The 23,899-nt window shown below is 48.2% G+C and overlaps 1 protein-coding gene across 2 annotated transcripts in view; it reads left to right on the top strand.

Annotated features, from left to right (window-relative positions):
• The window catches only part of LOC115087614 (acid-sensing ion channel 1), a 520,530-nt gene extending 497,129 nt beyond the window's left edge, over window positions 1-23,401 (top strand). For both annotated transcript variants that reach the window (XM_029595019.1, XM_029595018.1), the window contains one exon: window positions 20,666-23,401. In XM_029595019.1, coding sequence (XP_029450879.1) covers window positions 20,666-20,770 — 105 coding nt within the window. In that variant the 3' untranslated portion in view covers window positions 20,771-23,401. The remainder of the gene's footprint in view (window positions 1-20,665) is intronic.
• The last annotated feature ends 498 nt before the right edge of the window (window positions 23,402-23,899 follow it).

Genomic DNA, 23,899 nt, shown 5'->3' with positions numbered 1-23,899 from the left:
ACACACTCACACATACACACAGCTCTGCCAATGCACCTTAATCCTGCCCTGCAGCACCCTCTCTATTCTAGTAATGACATGCCTCTCCCCCCACCCCCACCCCCCCCCCCCACACACACACACACACAGAGTTCTGCTAATGCACCTTAATCCTGCCCTGCAGCAGCCCCTTTTCTGGTACTAATATCCCCCATACACGGTTCTGCCGGTCTACCTCATTCCTGCCCTGCAGCACCTCCTGCTATGCGAGTTTAGAATAAATGGGGTTAAAAAGACACTAGAAGCCTTAAAAACTCATGCTGCAGAGATAAGCATGTGTCTGGCAGCTTTCCCTTTCATTTGCATAGTAATTTGCTGGTGAGAAATATATCAAAGGAAAAGGAGATTCAGAGCATAGCAAATAATGTTTTTCATTTTGGTATTTGACTGTAAGGGCTGGAGCCCTCATTTTTCAAATGCCATTACAAATTAAGGGGTCAGTTTTCAACAGGTCTAGCTGCCAAACCGGGAGTCAGGCAGCTAGACCAGATCATTTGAAAATTGACTAGGGCTAAGTGTTAAATTTAACCAATCTTACTAAGCTTTTTTTTTCCAAATAGACAAGAATGGGAAACAGAAAACATGATGGCAGATAAAGACCATACAACCAATGTTCCCTCTAAGGATTGGGTTGCAGTGTGCAACAATTTTTGTTCATGAGCAAACATTTTTGGTTTCATTGCCCTGTGAGCACTACTTTCTTTGATGAAAAAAGCCTATCAATTTAATGCTCACAGCAACCCAATCCTTAGGGGGAACATTCGTAGCAGTATGCATACACACTTTTTCACATACACACACACACTTGCATATTCACTCCCATACTCTTTCACATGCATATGTGCTCATTCTCACAAACACACACACACACACACACACACACTCACACACTCTCATTCACTCCTCAGACTCCCACGCATATGCATACTCACTCAATTCTCCTCCGCTTCCATACACACACTCATCTCAATAACTGCAAACACTTCACTGCCAAATACTTTGAGAAGTAACACAAACCCCTGCAAAAAAAAAAAAGACACCTAGAACCTTGCCATACCTACCAGCACTATCTCAGGACTCAAACAGCAGCAGCATTATCTATGACACGGCAGCAATGCAGTTATTATACCATGCCCTAGAACACTTATACACCACTTACAGAAAAACTCCATGAGAGCAGAAATACTGCACCTCAGTTATATATGCAGAACACAGGCAGACCCTTACCTAATAAGAACATAAGAAATTGCCATGCTGGGTCAGACCAAGGGTCCATCAAGCCCAGCATCCTGTTTCCAACAGTGGCCAATCCAGGCCATAAGAACCTGGCAAGTACCCAAAAACTAAGAAGATCCCATGCTACTGATGCAATTAATAGCAGTGTCTATTCCCTAAGTAAACTTGATTAATAGCCGTTAATGGACTTCTCCTCCAAAAATACAGAATAAGAGACTACACATTAAAAACAGAAACATGCAGACAAAAATAAAATGGAAAGCCAGAGAAACCAGACTGAACAGTGGAATACTGAAGAACTAAATACAAATATGCAATACACGTTACCAAAGAGAACTAAAAATTCAAAATAATTATGTTTGTTTTGTTTTGTTGTCTGATCTTAATTTTCTAATTGGTTGGTCCCAGGCTTCCTTTCCACAGTCTTTTCCCAATTCCTTTTACAGGGTCTTTTGTTCTTTCCATTTCTTCTCTCTCCACTTGTCTTCTTCCCTTTTTCCTTCAAACACACACTCAGGCTCTCATTCTCAGATACTGTCTTTGTCACTCATACATACGGCTCTCACTTTCACATACTGTTTCTCTCTCATATATATACACCGGCTCTGTCTCTCACATGCTGTCTCACTCTCACACACACAAACACAGGCTCTCACGCTCACATGTTCTCTCACATACATGCTGACTCTCACACACAGAGGCTCCCACATGCTGTATCTCTATTTCACACACACACACACACACACAGATTTGCACTCCCATATGCTCTCTTACATACACACACAACTCACTTTCACATGCTCTCTCACTCACACACACACAGAGGCTGTTTACATTCGCCAGCTGCAGAACTTTGCGGCTAGCTTCACTCACTCGTCGCTGTCCCACCACGACTCAACTAGCCCCGACCTCTCTTACGGCGGCAGGGATCCACCACCAATGCCATGCTTCCTCTTCGCAGCTCGAGGCCACTGCCCACGCCACCGACGTCTGGTCTCAGCCAGCACTTCCTTAGGCGTGCATGCATGCCTCTCTGCAGCATTTAAAGGGCCTGCGACGGGAAAAGCCCAGTGGCCCTCACTGATGACGTCATCACTCCAGAACTATTTAAGCCAGCCCCTGCCTTCAGTCTTCACCTCAGCAACAGATCAAGCTCCATGTGAGTAGCTAGTTGCTTGACTCCGTGTTCCTGACTCTGTGCTCCTGATTCCATGTTCCTGACCTTGTCCTCTTCTGGATTGCTTCTCTGGCCTTGACCTCGGACTGTTCTTGGATTTCGTTGGATCACCGCTTGCCCTGACTCCTGGTACGTCTTCTGGACTTCGTTGGATCGCTACCTGCCTCGGCCCTGAGTACAGAAATTATGTACAATCCCTTGGCACACCTCCCGGACTTCACTGCTGGCTGCCTGCCCTGACCCTAGGAATGCCTTGACTCAGCTCATGCCTACTGTCCTTTGTGGGATTGTTCACCTTCAGAGACCTGCGCTTAAGTCCAGCTGGCCCCGGTACCCAAGGGTTTAACCTGTGGGGAACAAGGGCTGGTATTGGTGAAGGTCTTGTTGGGTCTCTGCTCCAGCCAGCTCCACCAGCCGACGACAAGGATCTGCAGACCTCCTCCCTGCAGGTAGCATCAATCTCGTCTTGGTCCAAGGGTTCACCCCAGTAACAGTTTGTTAAGGCCATGGACCCAGCGGATCTTTCGGGGCTCCAGGCCATTCCAGGCTTGGCTCAGAAAATCCAACAACAGCAGCACTTCTTGGAAATGTTGGCAGGCACTGTTAGGATTTTGAGGTGTTGGAGTGGATTCTTGGGTACTGCGGTGATGGCCACTCCCATGGGGAGGAGCCCCGTGAGGAACCGCAGTACTAGGCTAGACTATACATGCAGACAAGAGAATTCGTATTTATTATGCAGCTTGGTGGTACTGCCAGGGATGGCAGTAGTGAGGTAACCCAGTAGTCAGTCCATGGGTCCTCAGGAGAGGAGACCAGTCCCACGTTCGTATAGATGGTATGCAGCGCAGGGTAAAAGAGAGAGTCCTGGATGCAGACTCCAGCGCAGCAGCTGAAGATGAGACAAGCTGACAATGTTAGTTACTCACTGAAGTAGATAACTGTATTGATGAGAATCCTGGCAGGCAGAAGTAGTTGAACTGTAGGCACCACACTAAGGAGAGCAGGCCCTCAAGGAGCAAGTACCGAGTCTCCAGGAATGGTACCTGAAAGAAAGCACAAGGGCCCCAGAGGAGCGGGTACCCAGGTTAGAGTTAACCCCGAAGGGCAGAGAGAGCTTCCAGCGGCTGCTGGGAGCGGCAGAGCAGCTTAGACCAGAGCAAATCCCATCCTTGCTAACTCAGTTTGTTAGCAAACGAAGGGCAGGCTAAATACCCGGATGGCGTGACGTCACTTGAAGGGGACACCCCCGAGGTTCCCGCCATGACGTGGATAAAGACGTGGGTGGTGTGTGCGCGCGCACCCTAGGAGGCCCTCAGGAAATCCATGGTGAACATCATCGCCGTTGCCGTTCCAGGGACGCCGGAGAGAGCAGCATGAAGACGCGGCAGCAGCCATCTTCCCAAGGCTTGAGGAGAGAGAAGGAATAAAGCTGAGGCACAGAGGTCGAAGCCAACTGAGACCTATGGACGCAACAGTACCCCCCTTCAAAGGACCCCCCTCCAGACCCCCTACCTGGTCTTGGTTTTTCTTGAAAGGATTATCCTCCCGAATAAAGGATAAGTTAGCAGAGAGGGAGCTCCCATAATCCCTCAAGGCCCTCCTTGATCTCGCCAGGATGATCAACCGCCATCTCCAGCAACGGTCTGGGAGTTAAGGACACCATGAAGGCAAGTCACACTTGTCACATCATTTTCATGTCCCCTGGTCCCAAGCCCAGCAACAGATCCCAGTTCATCTTGACTTGAGGAACCAATGCAGCTGGGACGGAGTCGCCTCATGTCCAAAGAGAAGCACTGATGTCGTACCCTGGGACTTTGTTTCTATTGCGCTGAGAAGGTCCATCTTCTAGCACAATGCCCTGTGAAGCAGGAAATCTACCAAGCCTAGGAGTCAGCAGGGAGATGACCCTAGGCTATGACACACCTGCTCCCCAATTTACTCTTCTGGTGGCGATCACCATGAATCAGCATGAATTCTCTACCCTCCTGTCAAGGAACACAAGTTCCTCGACAATATTGGTCGTCGAGTGTTCCAAGGGGCCATGCTTATCTCCAGGATTGCTTCAGGATTGCTCCAGGATTGTTGTATTGGGTCATGTACCAGCTGTACATGACCCAATACAACAGGGTCATTTTCAAGCAAATACAGGACTTCTCTGAAACCCTACCTGACCAATTTCAAGAACATCTTCAAACCCTTGTCAACAAGGGATTTGAGGCAGGAAAACATGAGATAAGAACAGCTTACGATATCTTTGACACCTCCACTAGAGTGTCTGCAACTGCCATTTCGGCAAGACGCTGGGCCTGGCTCAAGTCTTCTGACCTTCGCCCAGAAGTACAAGACAGGCTCTCTGACCTGCCCTGTATAGGAGATAATCTATTCGGTGAACAGGTTCAGCAAATAGTGGCTGAATTAAAGGACCATCATGAGACCCTCAAACAGCTCTCATCGATACCTTCTGACTTCCCTTCTAGACAGCCCTTCAAGAAGGACTCTAAGAAGTCATTCTTCTGCCCAAGGAAGTACTATCCTCCACCAACAAGGTCCCGAGTTACGAGGCCTTATCAGAAATCTCAGCCTCGCCAGCCCCGGAAGCAAAAGCCACAAGCAGCTCCCTAGCCGGGGCCTGCTTCAGGTTTTTGACGTTCCCTTGGAGAGCAGCATTCTGATCCCTCTGCCAGCCATACCAGTGGGAGGTCGATTGTGCCACTTTCATGGCATGTGGCAATCAATTACAACCAACCAATGGGTGCTAGCAATCATTGCTCAGGGTTACCACCTGAACTTTCTTGCTCTTCCACCAGAATCACCACTTCTACAAGCGTGGAGAGTAACCGACCACTCTGTCCCTCTGGAGCCGGAGTTTTCCCTTCTTCTCCAGTTAAGAGCAATAGAACCCATCTCTCTTTCACAACAAGGCCTAGGGTTCTATTCCCGGTACTTTTTAATCCCCAAAAAATCCAGGGGGCTTCATCCAATTCTGGGCCTACATGCCCTCAACAAGTACCTCCAGTGGGAAAAGTTCAAGATGGTAACCCTGGGCTCACTTCTCCCTCTTCTACAAAGAGGAGACTGGCTCTGCTCTCTGGACCTCCAGGACGCGTACACCCATATTGCAATACTCCAGCTCATCGCAAGTACCTCAGGTTTTTAGTAGGCCCAAAGCACTATCAATACCAAGTGCTTCCATTCGGCCTAGCATTGGCACCACGAGTCTTTCCCAAATGTCTTGTGGTTGTCGCAGCCTTTCTCAGGAAAGAAGGTGTTCACGTCTACCCCTATCTAGACGACTGGTTAATCAGGGAAACAGGGAAACAGGGAAACAGCAAGCCGCTCGATCGTCCCTGGATTTGACCCTACACACTCTAATTTCGTCAATTACGAGAAATCCTATTTAGTCCCATCTCAAACCTTATCGTTTATTGGGGCAGACTTGGACACCTTACAGGCAAAAGCCTTCCTACCTCAACAACGAGTGCAAACCCTCGTGTCCCTCGCTCATCAGTTGCAGTCTCAGTATACAGCAACAGCTCGACAATTCCTTGTCCTTCTCGGATACATGGCGTCCTCAGTCCATCTCACACCAATGGCCCGCCTGGCCATGAGAGTCATGCATTGGACTCTGAGGTCACAATGGATTCAAGCGACTCAGCCTCCGTCAACCATTGTCCACATCACCGACACACTCCGTCTGTCTCTCACCTGGTGGAAAGATCAGAACAATCTCCTCCAGGGACTGCCTTTTCACCTGCCAGATCCTCAACTCATTCTCACCACTGATCTGCAGTCACAAGGAGTTTGGTCTCCAGAGGAAGCCAAACACCAGATAAATTTCCTGGAGCTTCGAGCGATGTGATATGCTCTCAGAGCTTTTCAGGATTGCCTATCAAATCACGTCATCCTGATTCAGACGGACAACCAGGTGGCCATGTGGTACATCAACAAGCAGGGAGGCACAGGCTCCTTCCTTCTGTGTCAGGAAGCTGCACAGATTAGGGCGGAAGCGCTCTCCCACTCGATGTACCTCAGGGCCACCTACTTGCCGGGAGTGCACAATGTCTTGGCAGACAAACTGAGTCGTGTCTTCCAACCGCACGAGTGGTCTCTCAATCCCTCGGTGGCAAACTCCATCTTCCAGCAATGGGGTCATCCCCAAATAGACCTCTTTGCGTCCCCTCAGAACCGCAAGGTGGACAATTACTGCTCCCTCATTCGCAGCGAGCGCTCTCAGCCCAGAGATGCATTCTCCCTCTCGTGCGCAACCGATCTGCTTTATGCATTCCCTCCACTTCCTCTTCTCTCGAAGACTCTCGTGAAGCTCCGTCAGGACAAGGGAACCATGATCCTGATAGCACCTCACTGGCCACGCCAAGTGTGGTTTCCCATACTCCAGGATCTCTCCATCCGCAGGCACATTCCCTTGGGAACGCACCCGCTTCTGATCACTCAGAACGACGGATGTCTATGTCATCCCAATCTTCAGGCCTTGCCCCTGACATCATGGATGTTGAAAGGTTAATTCTTCAACCACTTAACCTTTCAGATTCGGTTTCTCGTGTCCTGATTGCTTCACGAAAGCCTTCCACAAGAAAATCTTATTCCTATAAATGGAAAAGGTACACATCATGGTGTTCTTCGCAATCCCTTGATCCCTTTTCCTGTCCAATCCCAAGGTTTTTGGACTATCTCTGGCATTTATCGGAATCAGGTCTAAAGACCTCTTCCATCAGAATGCATGTCAGTGCAGTAGCCGCCTTCCATAAAGGTGTCGGGGATGTCCCTATATCGGTACAACCCCTCGTAACACGTTTTCTGAAAGGCTTGCGCCATATCAAGCCACCTTTACATCCTCCAGCCCCTTCTTGGGACCTTAATCTGGTTCTCGGGCGGCTCATGAAACCACCTTTCAAACCTCTTCACTCCTGTGACCTAAAATATCTCACATGGAAAGTGATTTTCCTTTTGGCTATCACTTCAGCTCTCAGGGTTAGTGAGTTACAGGCCCTAGTTACCTATCCGCCTTACACTAAACTCCTGCAGGACCGGGCGATACTCTGCACTCACCCTAAGTTTTTGCCTAAGGTAGTTTCGGAGTTTCACATTAATCAATCCATCAGACTAGCTATCTTCTTTCCCAGGCCCCACTCCAACCCAGGGGAACAGGCTCTGCATACCCTTGACTGTAAACGGGCTCTAGCGTTCTACCTAGACCGTTACAGTTGCCCACAGGAAGAGCACTCAGTTATTCATCTCTTTCCACCCCAACAAACTAGGGCAACCTGTGGTTAAGCAGACTCTCTCCTTCTGGTTGGCGGACTGCATATCTTTTTGCTATCAGCAAGCAGGCATTCCTTTCCAAGACCGTGTTAAAGCACACTCTGTGAGGGCCATGGCGACTTCAGTAGCACACCTACGATCGGTGCCGCTTCCTGACATTTGCAGTGCTGCCACCTGGAGTTCTCTCCACACTTTCGCAGCCCACTATTGCCTAGACAAAGCCGGAAGACAAGATTCCATCTTCGGCCAATCTGTCCTGCGTAACCTATTTCCAACGTGACGTACCAACACCCTTCCGCCTGCCCGGTGGGGTTCAGGATGCCCTCTACCAAATTCCACCCCAGTTGTTGTGCCTGTTGCACGCCGTTGGGTACATTTGGTGCATGTTCGGACATCCTCAGCTCGGTACTCACCCAGATGTGAGGACTACCATCCTGCTTGTCCTGTGAGAAAGCAAATGTTGCTTACCTGTAACAGGTGTTCTCACAGGACAGCAGGATGTTAGTCCTCACGAAACCCACCCGCCGCCCTGCGGTGTTGGGTTTGTAACGTTTTGTTGTTTTATTTTTTCGGCACTGCTTGTAGCTATCAAATAAGACTGAAGGGAGACCCCTGCTACCTGCAAGGTTAGTGCCATGCTGGGCATGCCCAGTAGAGGCCAGTCAAAGTTCTGGAAACTTTGACAGAAGTTTTCCGTGATTGGGCTCCATCCTGATGATGTCACCCATATGTGAGGACTAACATCCTGCTGTCCTGTGAGAACACCTGTTACAGGTAAGCAACATTTGCTTTATCAAGTAAAAGAAATATTGGACATCTGGCAAAACAAGAAGTGGGAATATTTGATCCTGGGAGGGATACGGCCCAGAGGAGAATACCTGGGAACCAGCCGCCAACATACTAGATAAGAAACTACTCAAACGATTCCACGCCTCTCATCCCAAGAAACCTAAACCCTCAGGAGGGAGGTTTATAGGAGGGGCTACTGTTACGCTCCCTGGCCACAGAGCTTCACGGCCGGCCTTACTCACTCGGGGACTGTCCCACCATGACCCAACCAGCCCTGACCTCTCTCGTGGTGGCAGGGACCCGCCGCTAACACCGCGCTTCCCAATCATGGCTTGGGGTCCCCACCCACGCCTTTTAGACTTTGTTGGATCATCGCCTGCCCTGACTCCTGGTACGCCTTCTGGATTTTGTTGGATTGCCACCTGTCTCGACCCTTGGCACGTCTCCCAGACTCCACTGCTGGCTGCCTGCCCTGTTCCTAGGAATGCCTTGACTCAGCTCGTGCCTTCCATCCTTTGTGGGTACCCAAGGGCTCAACCTGCAGGGAACGAGGGCTAGTATTGGTGAAGGTCATGTTAGGTCTCCGCACTGGCCAGCTCCGCCAGCCAATGACGAGGACCTGCAGGGCTCCTCTCTGCAGGTAGTGTCAACCTCATCTCAGTCCAAGGGTCCACCCCAGTAACAGAGGCTGTCATTCTCACATGCTGTCTCTCTCACATACACACACACACACACACACACACAGTCTCTCAACTCATTCTCATACATACACACTCTCTACAAGGCCTCAGCCTCCCTCTTGCCTCTGGGCCTCCTCTTCATGAGTTGCCGGGAGATGGGATCCATGTCGGCCCTGCTACCGGGACTCCTTAGCAGCCATGAGATGGAATCCGCCCTGCCACTGTTGCGTCCGTCGGTCTCAGCGGCTTCGACCTTTGTGTCTCACCTTTCTCTCTGCTCTCCCCGCTAGTCTTGGAAAGATGGCTGCTGCCACATCTGCATGCCACTCTATCCAGCGTCCCTGGAACGGCAATGGCAAAGCCTCACACCATGTTTCTCCTAAGGGCCTCCTAGGTTGCGCGCACACGCATGCCACCCACATCTTGATCCATGTCATGGCGGGAACCTTGGGGGCGTCCCCCTCGAGTGATATCACGCCATCGGGTATTTAGCATTGCCCTTGTTTGCTAGCTCATTGAGTAGCAAGGCTCGTGAATGGATGGAAAGCCTCCAGTCTGAGCTACTCTGCCGCTTCCTTGCTGCCGCTGGAAGCTCTTTCTGCCCTTCGGGGGTATTTCTCTAACTGGGTACCCGCTCATCGGGGGGCCCTTTGCTTTCTTTCAGGTGCCTATCTGGGATCAGGTACTCGCTCCTCAAGGGCCTGCTCTCCCTGGCTCGGTGCCTGTATTCAACTACTTCTGCCTGCTGGGATCTCCACCTATACAGCTACCAGCTTAGTGAGTAATCTAACATTTTCAGTCTGTCTCATCTACAGCTCTGCTGCACTGGGAACCTGCATCAAGATCTCCCTATACTATCTCTGTGAGACGGGTCCCCTCTGCCGAGGGTCCCTGGACTGCTACTGCTGGATCACCTCACTACTGCCACCTCTGGTGGCATACCTCAACTGTATAATAAAAGATGAATCTCTGTGTTTGTGTGTCTTGAGTCTAGCCTAGTACTGTGGCTCCTCGCGGAGCTTCTTCCCGTGGGCGTGGTCATCTCCACAGTACCCAAGAATCCACTCAAAACACCTCAAAACCATAACAGCCACAGATGCCACTCCTCTTTGGTTGTAAGCCAATGCTCCTCCTCCTTCCTGCCCATGCAGGCCATGTGGGAAGGAAGAAGGGAAGAGCACCCCGAGTTTTGAGGGTCTCTTCTTATATTCCCTGGGGAATTCTATACGCAAACTTTAAATTTCCTTGGTACCTACTCAGATCAGTCCAGACTCCTGGGTTTTGCCTCCCCTCCAGCAGAGGAGACAGAGAAAGGTTACTAACACTGCAAACTAACCCGAAGTTCAGTTAAAAATTCTGCACACAAAATGTAAAATTCTGCAAAATTCTTCATACTGATATTAGTCAAACAGAATATACATCACAATGAGTAATTAATGTAAAATGTAATAGAGAAAATGTATTACTCAAAGATGCAGTTTTTTAAATATTTGAGAAGAATTCCCCTAAAAGTACACTCTAAGAGTGTCTCTAACATCCTATCGTCCTATTCCTGTGGTCAGACCCCTTTCACTCTGCCCACTTTCTCACACCACAGACTCCCTCTCTCTTGCACGCACGCACGCACGCACACACACACACACACACAGTCTCCATCTGTCCCTCTCACATACACTCCCCTTCACACAAGCTTCCTCTCTTTCTTGTAAAACCTACCTTAATAGGCTCCCTCTCTTTCTCAACAAACACAAACCTCACACGGGCTCCTTCTCTCACACCTAAACACACATCCTCACTCATACACAATTTCTCTCTCACACATCCTCACTTAGGCACACAGGCTCTCAATCTCTTGCTCACATACACACTGCCTCACATACTGGCCAATGCAGTATGGTGCGCTCGACCCGAGCGCACCGTTAGCCCCCGTTTGGCCGGTGTTTTCCACGTGCAATTTTACCCCTTATACAGTAAGGGTAATAGCGCGTGGAAAACACGCAGCAAACCCCCCGAAAACTAATAGTGCCCGCAACATGCAATGCATGTTGATGAGCCTATTAGTTAGTACCGCGCGATCCAGAAAATAAACTATGCAGCCAAGCCGCACATTTTACTCTCAGGCAGGAGTTTAATTTTGGCCGGCACCAGGAAAGTGTACAGAAAAGCCGAAAAAACTGCTTGTATGTACACCCTCCAACTTAATATCATAGCGATATTAAGTTGGAGGCCACCAAAAATAAAAAAAAATGTTTTAAATCGTTAAAAAAAAAAAAAATAAGCCGCGGCTTGCGGGTTGGAAGACGGATGCTCAATTTTGCTGGCGTCCGTTTTATGAACCAGTGGCTGTCAGCGGGTTCGACAACCAACGCCAGTAAAATTAAGCGTCAGCTGTCAAACCACTGACAGCCGCTGCTCTGCCAATAAGGAGGAGGCGCTAGGAAAGTGCTAGTGTCCCTAGCGCGCCCAGGAGAGTGGCCTGGGTACGCGTCGGGAGAGCGGGCGCTCACCTCGGAGCGCCGGCTCTCCTGCGCCATTTTACTGTATCAGCCCAATAGGGTCTCTCTCTCTTTCTCTCTCTGTCTCTCGCACACAGATACACAAACACCACTTCACTCTCTACAATAGGACTCTCAGGCTGTCTCACAGCTGCAGGTGGGATGGGCTCGACCTATAGCTATCCTGGGACTCTCTTTTGTGTTCTTTGGCCACAAGTAGCATGGGCTCAGCTCATGGACACCGGGCCTCTTCTATCTTTGGCCGCAAGCGGGATGGGCTCCATTCATCACACCAGGCTTCATATCCTCACCATGAGCAGGATAGGCTCTGCTCGCAGTCTAGCTGCCTCTCCATTCTTTGCCACCAGCGGGATGGGCTCCGCTCGTTGCCTACTGGCCTCTTCGAAATTCGCCATGAGTGGGATTGGCTCCATTTGCAGTTTATCTCTGCCTCTCCAATCTTTGCTGCGAGTGGGATGGTTCTACTGGGCTGCTTAGTCTAAATTCTGCACAAAACATTTAAATTATGTACAGGAGGAGAATTGTGAACGGCGCAGAATTCCCCCAGGAATTCTTTGCTTCAGGCCATTGTGGGATGAGCTTCACCACGGCCCCCCACTGGTCTTCTGCTCGGGGGGGGGGGGGGGAGGTGGGTAAAAAGCTGTACAAGCGGCTGAGAATAGACGGGAACATTTGCATGCACCCATTTCATCTGCTGTCCACATTCTTCTAAGCTTCTAGTCCCTCCCTATTCTTAGAGATCCTCTGTGCTTGTCCAGGCTCTCTTGAATTTCATATTTCTTTTTCTCCACCACTCCTCAGGGATGATGTTCCATGCTTCCACAACCCTTTCTGTGAAGAAATATTTCTATATATTATTTCTTGAGTCTATTCTTTTTCACCCTCATCCCATGACTCCCTCTTCAGAGCTTCCTTTCAATGAAAGAGACCCTCCTCCTCTACATTTATTCCTTGGAGGTGTGTAAATGTCTCTCTCATATCTCGTATTACTTTCCTCTAAGGTATACTTGTTTAAAATCTTTAGGTTTGTCCCTATATGCTTTATCTGAAGACAGTTGACCATTTTAGCAGGCACCCTCTCGAAGGACTCACAGTTATTTATTTATTTAAGCTTTTTTTTTCTTTACCGACATTCGTAGGGACATCGTGCCGGTTTACATTGAAACAGGGTAACAAATAGAAAACAGAAAGACAAAAGTTATATAAAACAAGGGCGTGATCAAAACAGGGAGATGAGAAGGAAACTGGCATAACAATATATAAGCACGAAAGCAGTATAATATTAAACGATACGAAAGCAGTATAATATTAAAACGATAATAACAATTCAAGGTCTGGGAGGGGAGGAAATCAGGATCTAAGGGGGAGAGTTTCAAGATCTATGGGGAGAAGGATTCAGGACTCTGGGGGAAAAATAAAGGGGGGGGCAACTATGTTGGCGGGGGGGTTAGCCGTGGCAAGACTAAGATACGCAGAGGTTAAGGGTAGGCTTGTTTAAATAGCTATGTTTTAAGTTGTTTTGTTTTTTTTTAATTACACAATTTCCAGGAGAGAGATTTTCTGGCAGTGTAGCATTTGTAGTCCCTGATTTTAACCTTTGAGATCCGTGCAGCTAGTTCCATAATGCAACACTATGGGGTTGTCAGAAATCCAGGACTGGCCTAAAATCTCCTTCCTGGCAGCTCTGGACTCTGTTTGGTTTATATCCTTTTGAAGGTGCAGTCTACAGAATTGTATGCAAATAAGGTCTCACCAAAGACTTTTACAGAGGCATTATTACCTCCTCTTTCCTGCTGGCTATTCCTCTCCCATGCACCCAAGCATCTTTATGGCTTTTGCCATCACTTTATCTACCTGTTTGGTCACCTTAGGATCATCAGATTTGATCACCCCCAGATCGTGCACAGATCACTTCATCCGATATACTGTACTGCACCCTTAAAGGTGAATTTTTAAAACTTTACACACGTGAAAATTAACATATAGACATATAAATAGCCTCTACTTATATATTCTCTATTTTATGAGTTCAAAATATGTGTGTATGTTCACTTTTGCACTCACATATATGCATGTAAAAAAGTAGTAGTCTAAAAGTGTTATGTGGGTAAGCTGCTATTATAAAAGATACACGCGTATTCTTACACCTGCTAATTATCTGATCTAAGTGATAGTAAACATTTTTATTTTGTAGTACTGACCAGGAGGGAGGTCTGGATGAATTAAGGGGAGTTCAAGCTGAAAAATCAGGAGGGTCTTGTTAAGATGCAGAAGGACTGGGCTAATGGTGGACTAATTGGTAAAACTGGTAGTTTCATTGACGCACACATTTTATACAATATGTTATGAGCGCGCGCGGGCGCGGTCGTCTCGAGCTGGTGGTGAGCCCTTGGGCCACGGCAGGACTCAAGGAGGAGCCCCAAGCCACACCGTGGTAGGTGAGCTGGGCAGGCATGGTGAGCCAGGCGGGTACAAAAGCAGGGGAGCAGGCATGGAGTCTGACCCTCAACCGGACCTGCACGCCCATGGTAGCCAACACTGGGAAGTTGACTGATGAACGGTCCTCCGACTGTTCCCGGCCCTTTCGGACCTGCCGCTGGGAACGGCAATGGGCAGCAGGCCGGACAGAGGCGAGGGCAGACAGAATCCTTTACACTGAAGACGTCAGACGGGGCTGAAGCAGACATCCAAGACAGGCTGAAGCAAGACGTTGGAAACATCAGGGCAAGGCTGAAGCAAGACATTGTAGAAGAGGGCAGGAAGGAGACATGGGAACAGTCCCTGAGGGCGCCCTACTCAGCCCACCCACGGGACTGAGTCACGGACCACCCCGTCCCATACGCGCCCTACTCAGCCCAGGAAGGCTGGTCGTGGACCACGCTGGGAACAGGAGAGTGCTGGGAAGATCCAGGCGAGCAGGAACTCCGATGCTGGGATACTGACATCCGAAGCCCCTTCGGCTGGCAGGCAGGGAAGCTCAAGAGCCCGGGGGACGAATCCCTCCTGTTGGCCACTCCAGGGCCCAACAGGACAGAAGGCTCAGGAACCAGACGAAGACATAGGGCAGAACAACCGGAACTGGAACAGGAACGGAATCAGGCAGCTTCAGGAACAGACATCAAAGCAAGGTCAGGAACAGACATCAAGGCAAGGTCAGGAACAGAGAGCCATCAACGCAAGGCAGACCACGGTAGACCTGGATCGGCAAGGTTACAAGCAACTGTAGAGCCCGATCTGCAGGCCAGTTGCAAGTGACAAGAAAGTCCTTATATACTGGAGGTTGAGGCAACTCCCTGGGAGGAGTTTGCCAGGACCGCCCCTCACTGGTCCTATAAGTGGGGTAGAGAGCTGCGGGCCGGCCCCTAGGAGAAGGGCGTCGCCAAACAGGAAGTCCAAACGCAGAGGCATGCAAGCCACAGGCACAGCTAGGCCACTCAGGCCCTGGAGCAAGTCCCGGATGGAACACAGGCGAGGTCCTGGCTTCGGGGCGGCCTCCGGTGGAAGGTGAGAGACCACCTGTAGCGCAGCAACAGGGGGGATCGTAACACAATACACCAGCTTGCACATTTATATTTTTAAAATAGGTGGGTAATGTACTCACATTCAGTGCATTGATGTGTGTGGTTTCAGTGCATTGCATACATTTGCACGTAAGCCTACATATGTACGTATGTTGCGTGGTAGAGATACACTTACTTTATAAAACGCACAAATACCATACACGTGTGTTATAAAATACTATAGTAAATCAATGCGTGGACACATACATGCATAAATAAAAAAGCCTTAGTTAATGAGGCCCTAAATGTGGTTGTCCCTGAGTACAGGAAGAGATATTGGGCCCATAGTGCTGATTTTTCAGTGATAGGCACCTAAGTTAGGCACCCAAACCTAGGGGCAAGGAAAGCTGGCCTAAAATGAGCCAGGAATCCCTTCACAACGGGACTCTACCACCCTGTGTGGATCAGCCTTCTTGTGGGGCTTTGATTCCCCCTTCCCAATCACAGAAATTAGCATCAGCTGTCCCCCCCGTCTTCCAATTCCCACCTCTCACCCCTGAAATCAAAGTCAGCTGCTCCCAATCCACTTTCTTAATTGCAGAAATGAGAATCAGTTGTCATGCTCCCCACCCGGGATTCTGGCGGAGAAGTCAGAATCAGCCGTTCCCCCAATCCCCTTTCCCATCCCCAAAGTTAGAATCAGCCGTTCCTCCAATCCCCTTTCCCATCCCCAAAGTTAGAATCAGTTGTCCCTCCGGTCTCCCTTACCGCTTCTGAAGTCTGAATCCACTATCCTGCTGATCCCACCCCCCCCTTCCCCCACTCACAATTCTGGAAGTCAGATTCAGTTGTCTTCTCAGTCCCTGCTCCCACTCCGGCCGACTTCCCGGACCTCTCTCGTACCCCTGCCCCCCATTCAGCAATGAGCAGTAGTTGCCAGTAAGAAAGGTTCTTGCATCCTTCCTGCCGGTGAAGACGGGCACTCTCCGGAGTGGTAAGTGCAGATTCTGGAGGGGTGCTGGGTGGGAGGGAGGAAGGGCCTGGGGGAGCATCTTATTCTTATAAGCTACACGTTTTAAAAAAACAAAACTAAAACCGCTACTGCACAACCATGATTTTAGAACAGTTTTACAAGCACTTTTATTTTTGAAAATAGACTACTGTTATGCACTTCCTCTTAGGTCTCCCAGCTTCCACTGCCAGACCCCTTCAACTCCTACAAAACTCGGCCGCCAGAATCTTAACAAATACCAAACTATCAGAACACATAACCCCAGTACTAAAAGACTTACACTGGCTCCCAATTACTTACCGATCCCAATATAAAACTCTTATCATTAATCCATAAAACTCTACACAATAATAAGATGGAATGGCACACTTCAGCACTCCACTTTCACATACCTCAAAGAGCCACAAGATCTATAGAAACATAGAAATGACGGCAGAAGAAGACCAAACGGCCCATCCAGTCTGCCCAGCAAGCTTCACACATTTTTTTCTCATACTTATCTGTTTCTCTTAGCTCTTTGGTTCTATTTCCCTTCCACCCCCACCATTAATGTAGAGAGCAGTGATGGAGCTGCATCCAAGTGAAATATCAAGCTTGATTAATTAGGGGGTAGTAGGGGAAGTAACCGCCGCAATAAGCAAGCTACACCCATGCTTAAGAACATAAGAACATAAGAAAATGCCATACTGGGTCAGACCAAGGGTCCATCAAGCCCAGCATCCTGTTTCCAACAGTGGCCAATCCAGGCCATAAGAACCTGGCAAGTACCCAAAAACTAAGTCTATTCCATGTAACCATTGCTAATTTGTTTTACCTAGACTATGTTATTCAGCCCTTATTGGTTGTTTTTCTTCTTCCCTGCCGTTGAAGCAGGGAGCTATGCTGGATATGCGTGAAGTATCCGTTTTTCTTCTCCCCTGCCGTTGAAGCAGGGAGCTATGCTTGATATGTGTGAAGTATCAGTTTTTCTTCTCCCCTGCCGTTGAAGCAGGGAGCTATGGTGGATATGCGTGAAGTATCAGTTTTTCTTCTCCCCTGCCGTTGAAGCAGAGAGCTATGCTGGATATGCGTGAAGTATCAGTTTTTCTTCTCCCCTGCCGTTGAAGCAGAGAGCTATGCCGGATATGCATTGAAAGTGAAGTATCAGGCTTATTTGATTTGGGGTAGTAACCGCCGTAACAAGCCAGCTACTCCCCGCTTTGTGAGTGTGAATCCTTTTTTCCACATTTCCTCTTGCTGTTGTAGCTTAGAGCGATGTTGGAGTCACAGTAACCATGTGTATGTTTATTGAATAAGGGTATTATCTCCAGGCAGTAGCCGTCATTCTGGCGAGCCACCCACTCTTTATTGACGGCCTCTTGATTTTATGGATCCACAGTGTTTATCCCACGCCCCTTTGATGGAACCTTGCCCATCCCCTCACCAAAGTCAGCACACCTTAACACAGTCAGACAAAGAGCCCTGTCAATTGCAGGTCCACAGCTGTGGAACTGTTATGAGCACGCGTGGAGCGCGCTCGTCTCAAGCGGGTGGTGAGCCCTTGGGCCACGGCAGGACTCAAGGAGGAACCCCAAGCCACACCATGGGAGGTGAGCTGGGCAGGCATGGCGAGCCAGGCGGGTACAAAGCAGGGAGTAAGGGGTGGAGTCTGACCCTCAGCCGGACCTGCACGCCCATGGCAACCAACACTGGGAAGTTGATTGATGAACGGTCCTCCGACTGTTCCCGGCCCTTTCGGACCTGCCGCTGGATACGGCAATGGGCGGCAGGCCGGACAGAGGCGAGGGCAGACAGAGTCCTTTACACTGAAGACATCGTAGACAAGGCAGGTGCAGACATCGTAGACAAGGCAGGTGCAGACATCATAGACAAAGGCTAGTGCAGACATCGAAGATGAGGGCTGGAAGGAGACACGGGCACTGTCCCTGAGGGCGCCCTACTCAGCCCACCCACGGGACTGAGTCGCGGACCACCCCGTCCCATACGCGCCCTACTCAGCCCAGGAAGGCTGGTCGCGGACCACGCTGGGAGCGGGAGAGCACCAGGAAGACAAGGCGGAAGAATACTGCACTCCAGGCAGTCAAGGCAGGTTCGCTGCACACCAGGCAGCTCAAGGCAGGAACGCTGCACTCCAGGCAGCACAAGGCAGGAATGCTGCACTCCAGGCAGCACAAGGCAGGACATCAAGGAAAGGCAGGAACTGGATCAGACATCAGGTAACACAGCAAGGCACGGACTGGAACAGACATCAAAACAGGACAAGGCACCATCAACACAGGCAAGACCACGGATGACCTGGATCGAGGAGAAGGTTACAGGCAACTGTAGAGCCCGATCCAAAGGCAAGTTGCAAGTGACAAGAAAGTCCTTATATACTGGAGGTTGTAGGCAACTCCCTAGGAGGAGTTTGCCAGGACCGCCCCTCGCTGGCCCTATAAGTGGGGTACAGAGCTGCGGGCCGGCCCCTAGGAGAAGGGCGTCGCCAAACAGGAAGTCCAAACGCAGGTATGCAAGCCACAGGCAGGCCTCAGGAACAGCTAGGCCTCTCAGGCCCTGGAGCAAGTCCCGGATGGAACACAGGCCCTGGAGCTGTGTCTGCTAGGCCTCCCAGGCCCCTGAAGCCCTTCCAGCCTGCTGCTGCTGCTGCCTGCTGGTTCCAGCTACTGCTGCTTCCTGCTTCCAGCCTCCTGCTTGCTTTTTCGGCCACGTGTGTCCTAGTGGCCTCTAGTTTTTGTCGCCCCTCCTTCCCTCCCTTTGTCCCATGCTTGTACTCTCCAGCACCCTCGCAAGGGGGCGCTGGAGTTCTGTGTTTTTGTCCTTCCCTTCTTTTGTTGTCCTTTTTTCTCCTTTTCCTTTAAGGGGGCGGAGCGGCCTTCGGCCGCCTCCGCCTCCCTCCCTCCCACAATAGAGCAGGTATGCAAGCCACAGGCAGGCCTCAGGAACAGCTAGGCCTCACAGGCCCTGGAGCAAGTCCCGGATGGTGCACAGGAGAGGCCCTGGCTTTGAAGCGGCCTCCGGGAGGAAGGTAAGATACCTCCTGTAGCGCAGCAACAGGAGGGATCGCAACAGGAACTCACTTTCTCAAGAGCTTAGAATGGAACCCAACACCAAAACATTTAAAAAGGGTATTATAACCTGGCTATGCCAACAAGCTTTCACCTAACATCAACCGAAATTTCATGCCTTTCAGTTGCCTGGCTCATAATTTTTAGTTATATTGCAGATTTTTTAAGAATTTTATTTACTTTTACTGTATTTTATAATATTGATTTGTATTTTATGATTTGTTGCATTTTTCTTTTAATTAGTTATTGTTTAATGTGCTTAGTTTTATTCAACTGTTTATTTTGTTTTATTGTAAACCAATGTGATATTTATTTTGAACGTCAGTATATAAAAACAAACAAATAAATAATTAATTAAATTCTGACTACAGAGATGGCAGGGGGAGAGCTAATTTATGTATTTATTATAACTTTTTCTTAACCTAATCATTACAAATTAATGCCTAGGGTGAGGTACAGTAAAGAATAACAATAGTAAAGAGGACATACTCAACTCATAATTTACACACCATACAAGTCAAAATCATGAGGGGAACTGATTTTGAATTTGGGGTTGGGCAGAGTCCCATCTATATGGGAGGTTGGATGACGGGTCCAGGGGGGAGGATTCATTGTACCATCATTTGGGGTACATTTTCATAGAGCCGCTCAGCAACTAGATTATAGCTGATTAAGTTTGACTTTAGGCTAATTTTCAACCAAAATCTAGCCGGCTATGCTGTGGCTGAAAATTATCCTAAAGATAGCCGGATAAGTATAGTCAGATATCTTAGCCACTCTGTCGCCCTTTGATAGTTCATCCCAAAGGTTTTATATCACATTCATCATTTTCCTGATGTTTCTTTTCTTCTCTTTTCTCTTTCATTGACTCCCTGCTCTTTGTTTTCCTGGCTCCTGTTGCATGTCACCTCATTTCCCCTAGCCCCATCAGCTTTCCCCTTTCTCCTTAACCTTCACCTCTTTACTGCCATCTCTGTTTCCCTTCTGGATCTCTGTCCATGTTCCCTCCAACACCCTCCACCCCCCATTTCTTCTCCTTTCTTCTGGGCTATTGCTGAGAATGTTTTCTTAGCTCAGCTGGTGTGACGTGGCAAATATCAAGAATTACCTGGTTGATGGGTGTCAGCACCAATGGGCCTTCCGTTCATTTACTCTTGGACATGTGTGCCTTTTGAATTGCCAGTGTGATTGGCAGTGAATGTCACTTTGAGCACTTGTGCCCTAGATTCACATGTTTGCTTTCTCTCTCTCTCGCTCTCTTTCTCTTCCTTATCCAGTCTCTCCATCTTTACCAGCTGCTTCTATTTTGAGTTTTTGGCCCTTGACGGATTTTTTTTTCTGTCTCTCTCTCTCTCTCTGATTTCTTCCCAGAATCCGTGTGAAGGGATGAGGGGTCACCCAGCAGGCATGACATATACTGCCAATATCCTACCTCATCACCCAGCCCGGGGCAACTTTGAAGATTTCACCTGTTAAGTGGTACCTCCACAGGACACCCCAAACTACCAAAGTCTGATTGAAAGTGTCCCTACTGTGAGAGCACGATTGCAGGGACCATTCAAAAGGGGCCCTTCAAAGACAACAGCTTCTATTCTCGTAAAATCTGACTTCAAGTTGATAGTGAAAAGAGAGATTTTCTCCTGTTCCAGCAGCAGCATTGCTTTTCTATGGATCTGCTAATCGTAAGGTTGTTTGAGAAGTTCTCTTGGTGCTCCAAAGTTCTGTCAGATGTGCTGTCATTGTACTCTCTGCTCCTTTAATGCCTCTATTGACCCACAATGACAACACCCTGGTGCACAATGACAACGCCCTGACCAGTTTTCCTGGTGCACGTTCTTTCTCTTTTCTCCAGATTTTAGAACCAGTTTACAAAGAGAAAAAAAACATTCCCCTGGTCTATGGAACGGGTCTGAAGAACCTTCTCCCGGCCACTATTCACAATTGGACTCCACCTGTGCCTCCCCTCAGACTTGGTGTCTTGATATTTTGTTGGTGAAATTGGTGAGGAGGGCTTTGATGTGTTCCAACTCTTTAAACATGCTGGGTGGTCCACTCTATCTCTGTCATCCTATTCTAGCTTTTAGACTTGGTGGATGGAAGAGATTCCTTTCTCTGTCTTCCGGGATTGAGGGTTCTTTATATTTCAGCTTTATAGCTGGGACTTAGAAGTCCTGTCCTTCCTCCTTGCACTCTCAGGGAGGACATGGGGAACCAGGGAGAGTTTATATCCCCTCTCTCTCTCAGGTTCCTCCTGTTCCACCTCTTAGACTTTGGAATCCACTCACTCTATATCTGTAACTGGGCAGCTAGGCATTTTGCATCCCAAATTAAATATAAAGGCGAAACGTCATATTGGTATGCATCATCTCCTCTCAGGACTCTGAGGGCAGCAGATGTCATCTGACTAAGAGAACACAGATTCCCTTTCAGGTACTTTATTAAAAGTGTCTTGGATCTGTTAGATTTCCCTTCTTTCCCATAGTTTTTTCTGATGGGTGAAGATGGTCATTCCTCCCAGCGCCAGGCAAATTATAGAAGAGTCTTTGATATGCCCTGGTCTGTAAATTAAGTTTCCTGTACCTGTAAAAGGTTCCCTGCTGGATGCTTCCATCCTCCAAGAAACATTCTGCTGGGTGTCCTTACCCTGGAAGAATGCCTGAAGACAGCCTGTAGGGTGTTCTCTGCCCTCCCCCCAGGAAATTCCCTGCTCTATGTGCCCTGCCCTAAAGAGACAACCTACTGTGTATTTTGTCCCCTAAGAGACATCCAGAGACATGACAATAGGACCCTTCTTATGAAGTATATATAGAAAACATAAGGAGATTGTGTGAGTTACAGATTGGGCCAGTGCTAATTTACTAAAGAGAATCAGTGAGAAAATCTAGTCTGATTTCAGGCTAGAAGCCAAGCACCAGGCAGGAAAGGTACACAGATACGGCCCCAGGAAGTCAAAAGGCTGAAACAGCTCCAGGTATTTGAACCCGTGGCTTTCAGTGCAATGCTAGGACACCTCACAGTATATGGAAGAGGATCGATATTCCTGTAAGAGAACCTGGACCCTATTCCTATAATACGGTCTGAACCATATTTGCATAACCAGACTGGGACCATATGCCTATATACATGCCTGGACCACATTCCTATATGAAGATCTCTGTATTCCATTGGGGCCTACACTGAATTCTTATATCAAAGCCTGGACAGTATTGCTGCATCAGTGCCTGGTCACTATTCATGTATGGAGGACTGCACTGTATTTCTGTAACAAGCCCTAGACCTTATTCCAGTAAAGAGACCAGTGCTGTATTTTATAAGGAACCCTAAACTGCCATCCTCTGCTGAGGCCAGGTTCATATGCAAGGTTGCACTATAGGAAAACAGCAATCTCTTGGTTTGCAACGGTAGCTGTGGCATCACTGAAAAGTGCACAGGAGGCTTCTAAGAAGAAGAAACTTCTCTCCTTCTTTTCTAATCCCCTTAGGCTTGCTCCCCAGAAATATCTAGGTCCAGGTGCACCAGAGATCCATCCACCACGGCTTGAAAGCAAAGCAGGACTTCTCTTATTTCTAGGAGCTTTAGCTAATGGACTTTTACTGCCTTGTGATACGAAGTGAAATTTCTAATCGTCGATTCCTCCAAAGATGAAATGAATCGCGGGCTTCCATAAATTTTCTTATGGATCCTCTTAACCTTTGTTTGCTAAAGCTTGTAAAGATGGTAACTTGAATTTTGACTTTTGGCTTAGCTTTTTTTAATTTTAATTGGTTTTTTTTTTACTTTTTACCAGCTTTGTTTTATATTATTACATGTATATTTTATATATATATACATATATACAGACACACACACATATATATATATATTACTATATATGTAAATGCCATATCATTGTATATATGTGTTCTGTAGAGTGTAGGCCTAGTTTTGCTCTTGTGCTGTCTTTCAGTTACTGATCTTGGAATGTCTTCACATGTATAAAGTGTTGATCTCACTCCAGTATCTGTACTGTGTACACACATGTCCATACAAAGCACAACAAGATGAGAGATGCATTGTATATCAATATCTGCTACTGGTAAAAGTGATATAAAGAAAGAAGTTACCATGGCAACTGAGCAGTTTTATAATATTGCACAGGCACCCTTTCTGAGTCTTCTCCCATTGTGGTTTGAGGGGCAGGGGGGGGTCTGTTTTATAATTTTTGTTCCTTCATTTTTCCCTCACCCCCTCCTCAGACACTTTCTGTTGCTGATGCTCCAGCTAGCCGTGGAATATAACCCAGTTTCGGGAGGGAGGATTCTAGTTGTTCCGGTTTGGGGATTAGTAGCCCAGTGCATTGTGGTGTTTGTGATCCCTATTTCTTCCGGTTTACAGTCAGAACTACAGATACAGCATTATATCACAAGGAGTGTGTCTTGCTTTATACAAGGAAGGTACCGTTTTCTAAGAAATTGTCCTAGGTATTGAACAGAACACTCAGTTGTCCTGTTTTGTTTTTTTATTTTCAGTCTGGCCATACACATAAAAATAAATTCAGCTGAATTTAATGCACGGTTTATATGGACAGATCTAGGATTTTAATAAGGAGTGTGTGGATGGTGTTGT

Source organism: Rhinatrema bivittatum, chromosome 3, assembly GCF_901001135.1.
Source record: "Rhinatrema bivittatum chromosome 3, aRhiBiv1.1, whole genome shotgun sequence".
NCBI classification, from domain to species: Eukaryota; Metazoa; Chordata; class Amphibia; order Gymnophiona; family Rhinatrematidae; genus Rhinatrema; species Rhinatrema bivittatum.
This window is presented reverse-complemented; position numbering and strand designations above follow the sequence as displayed.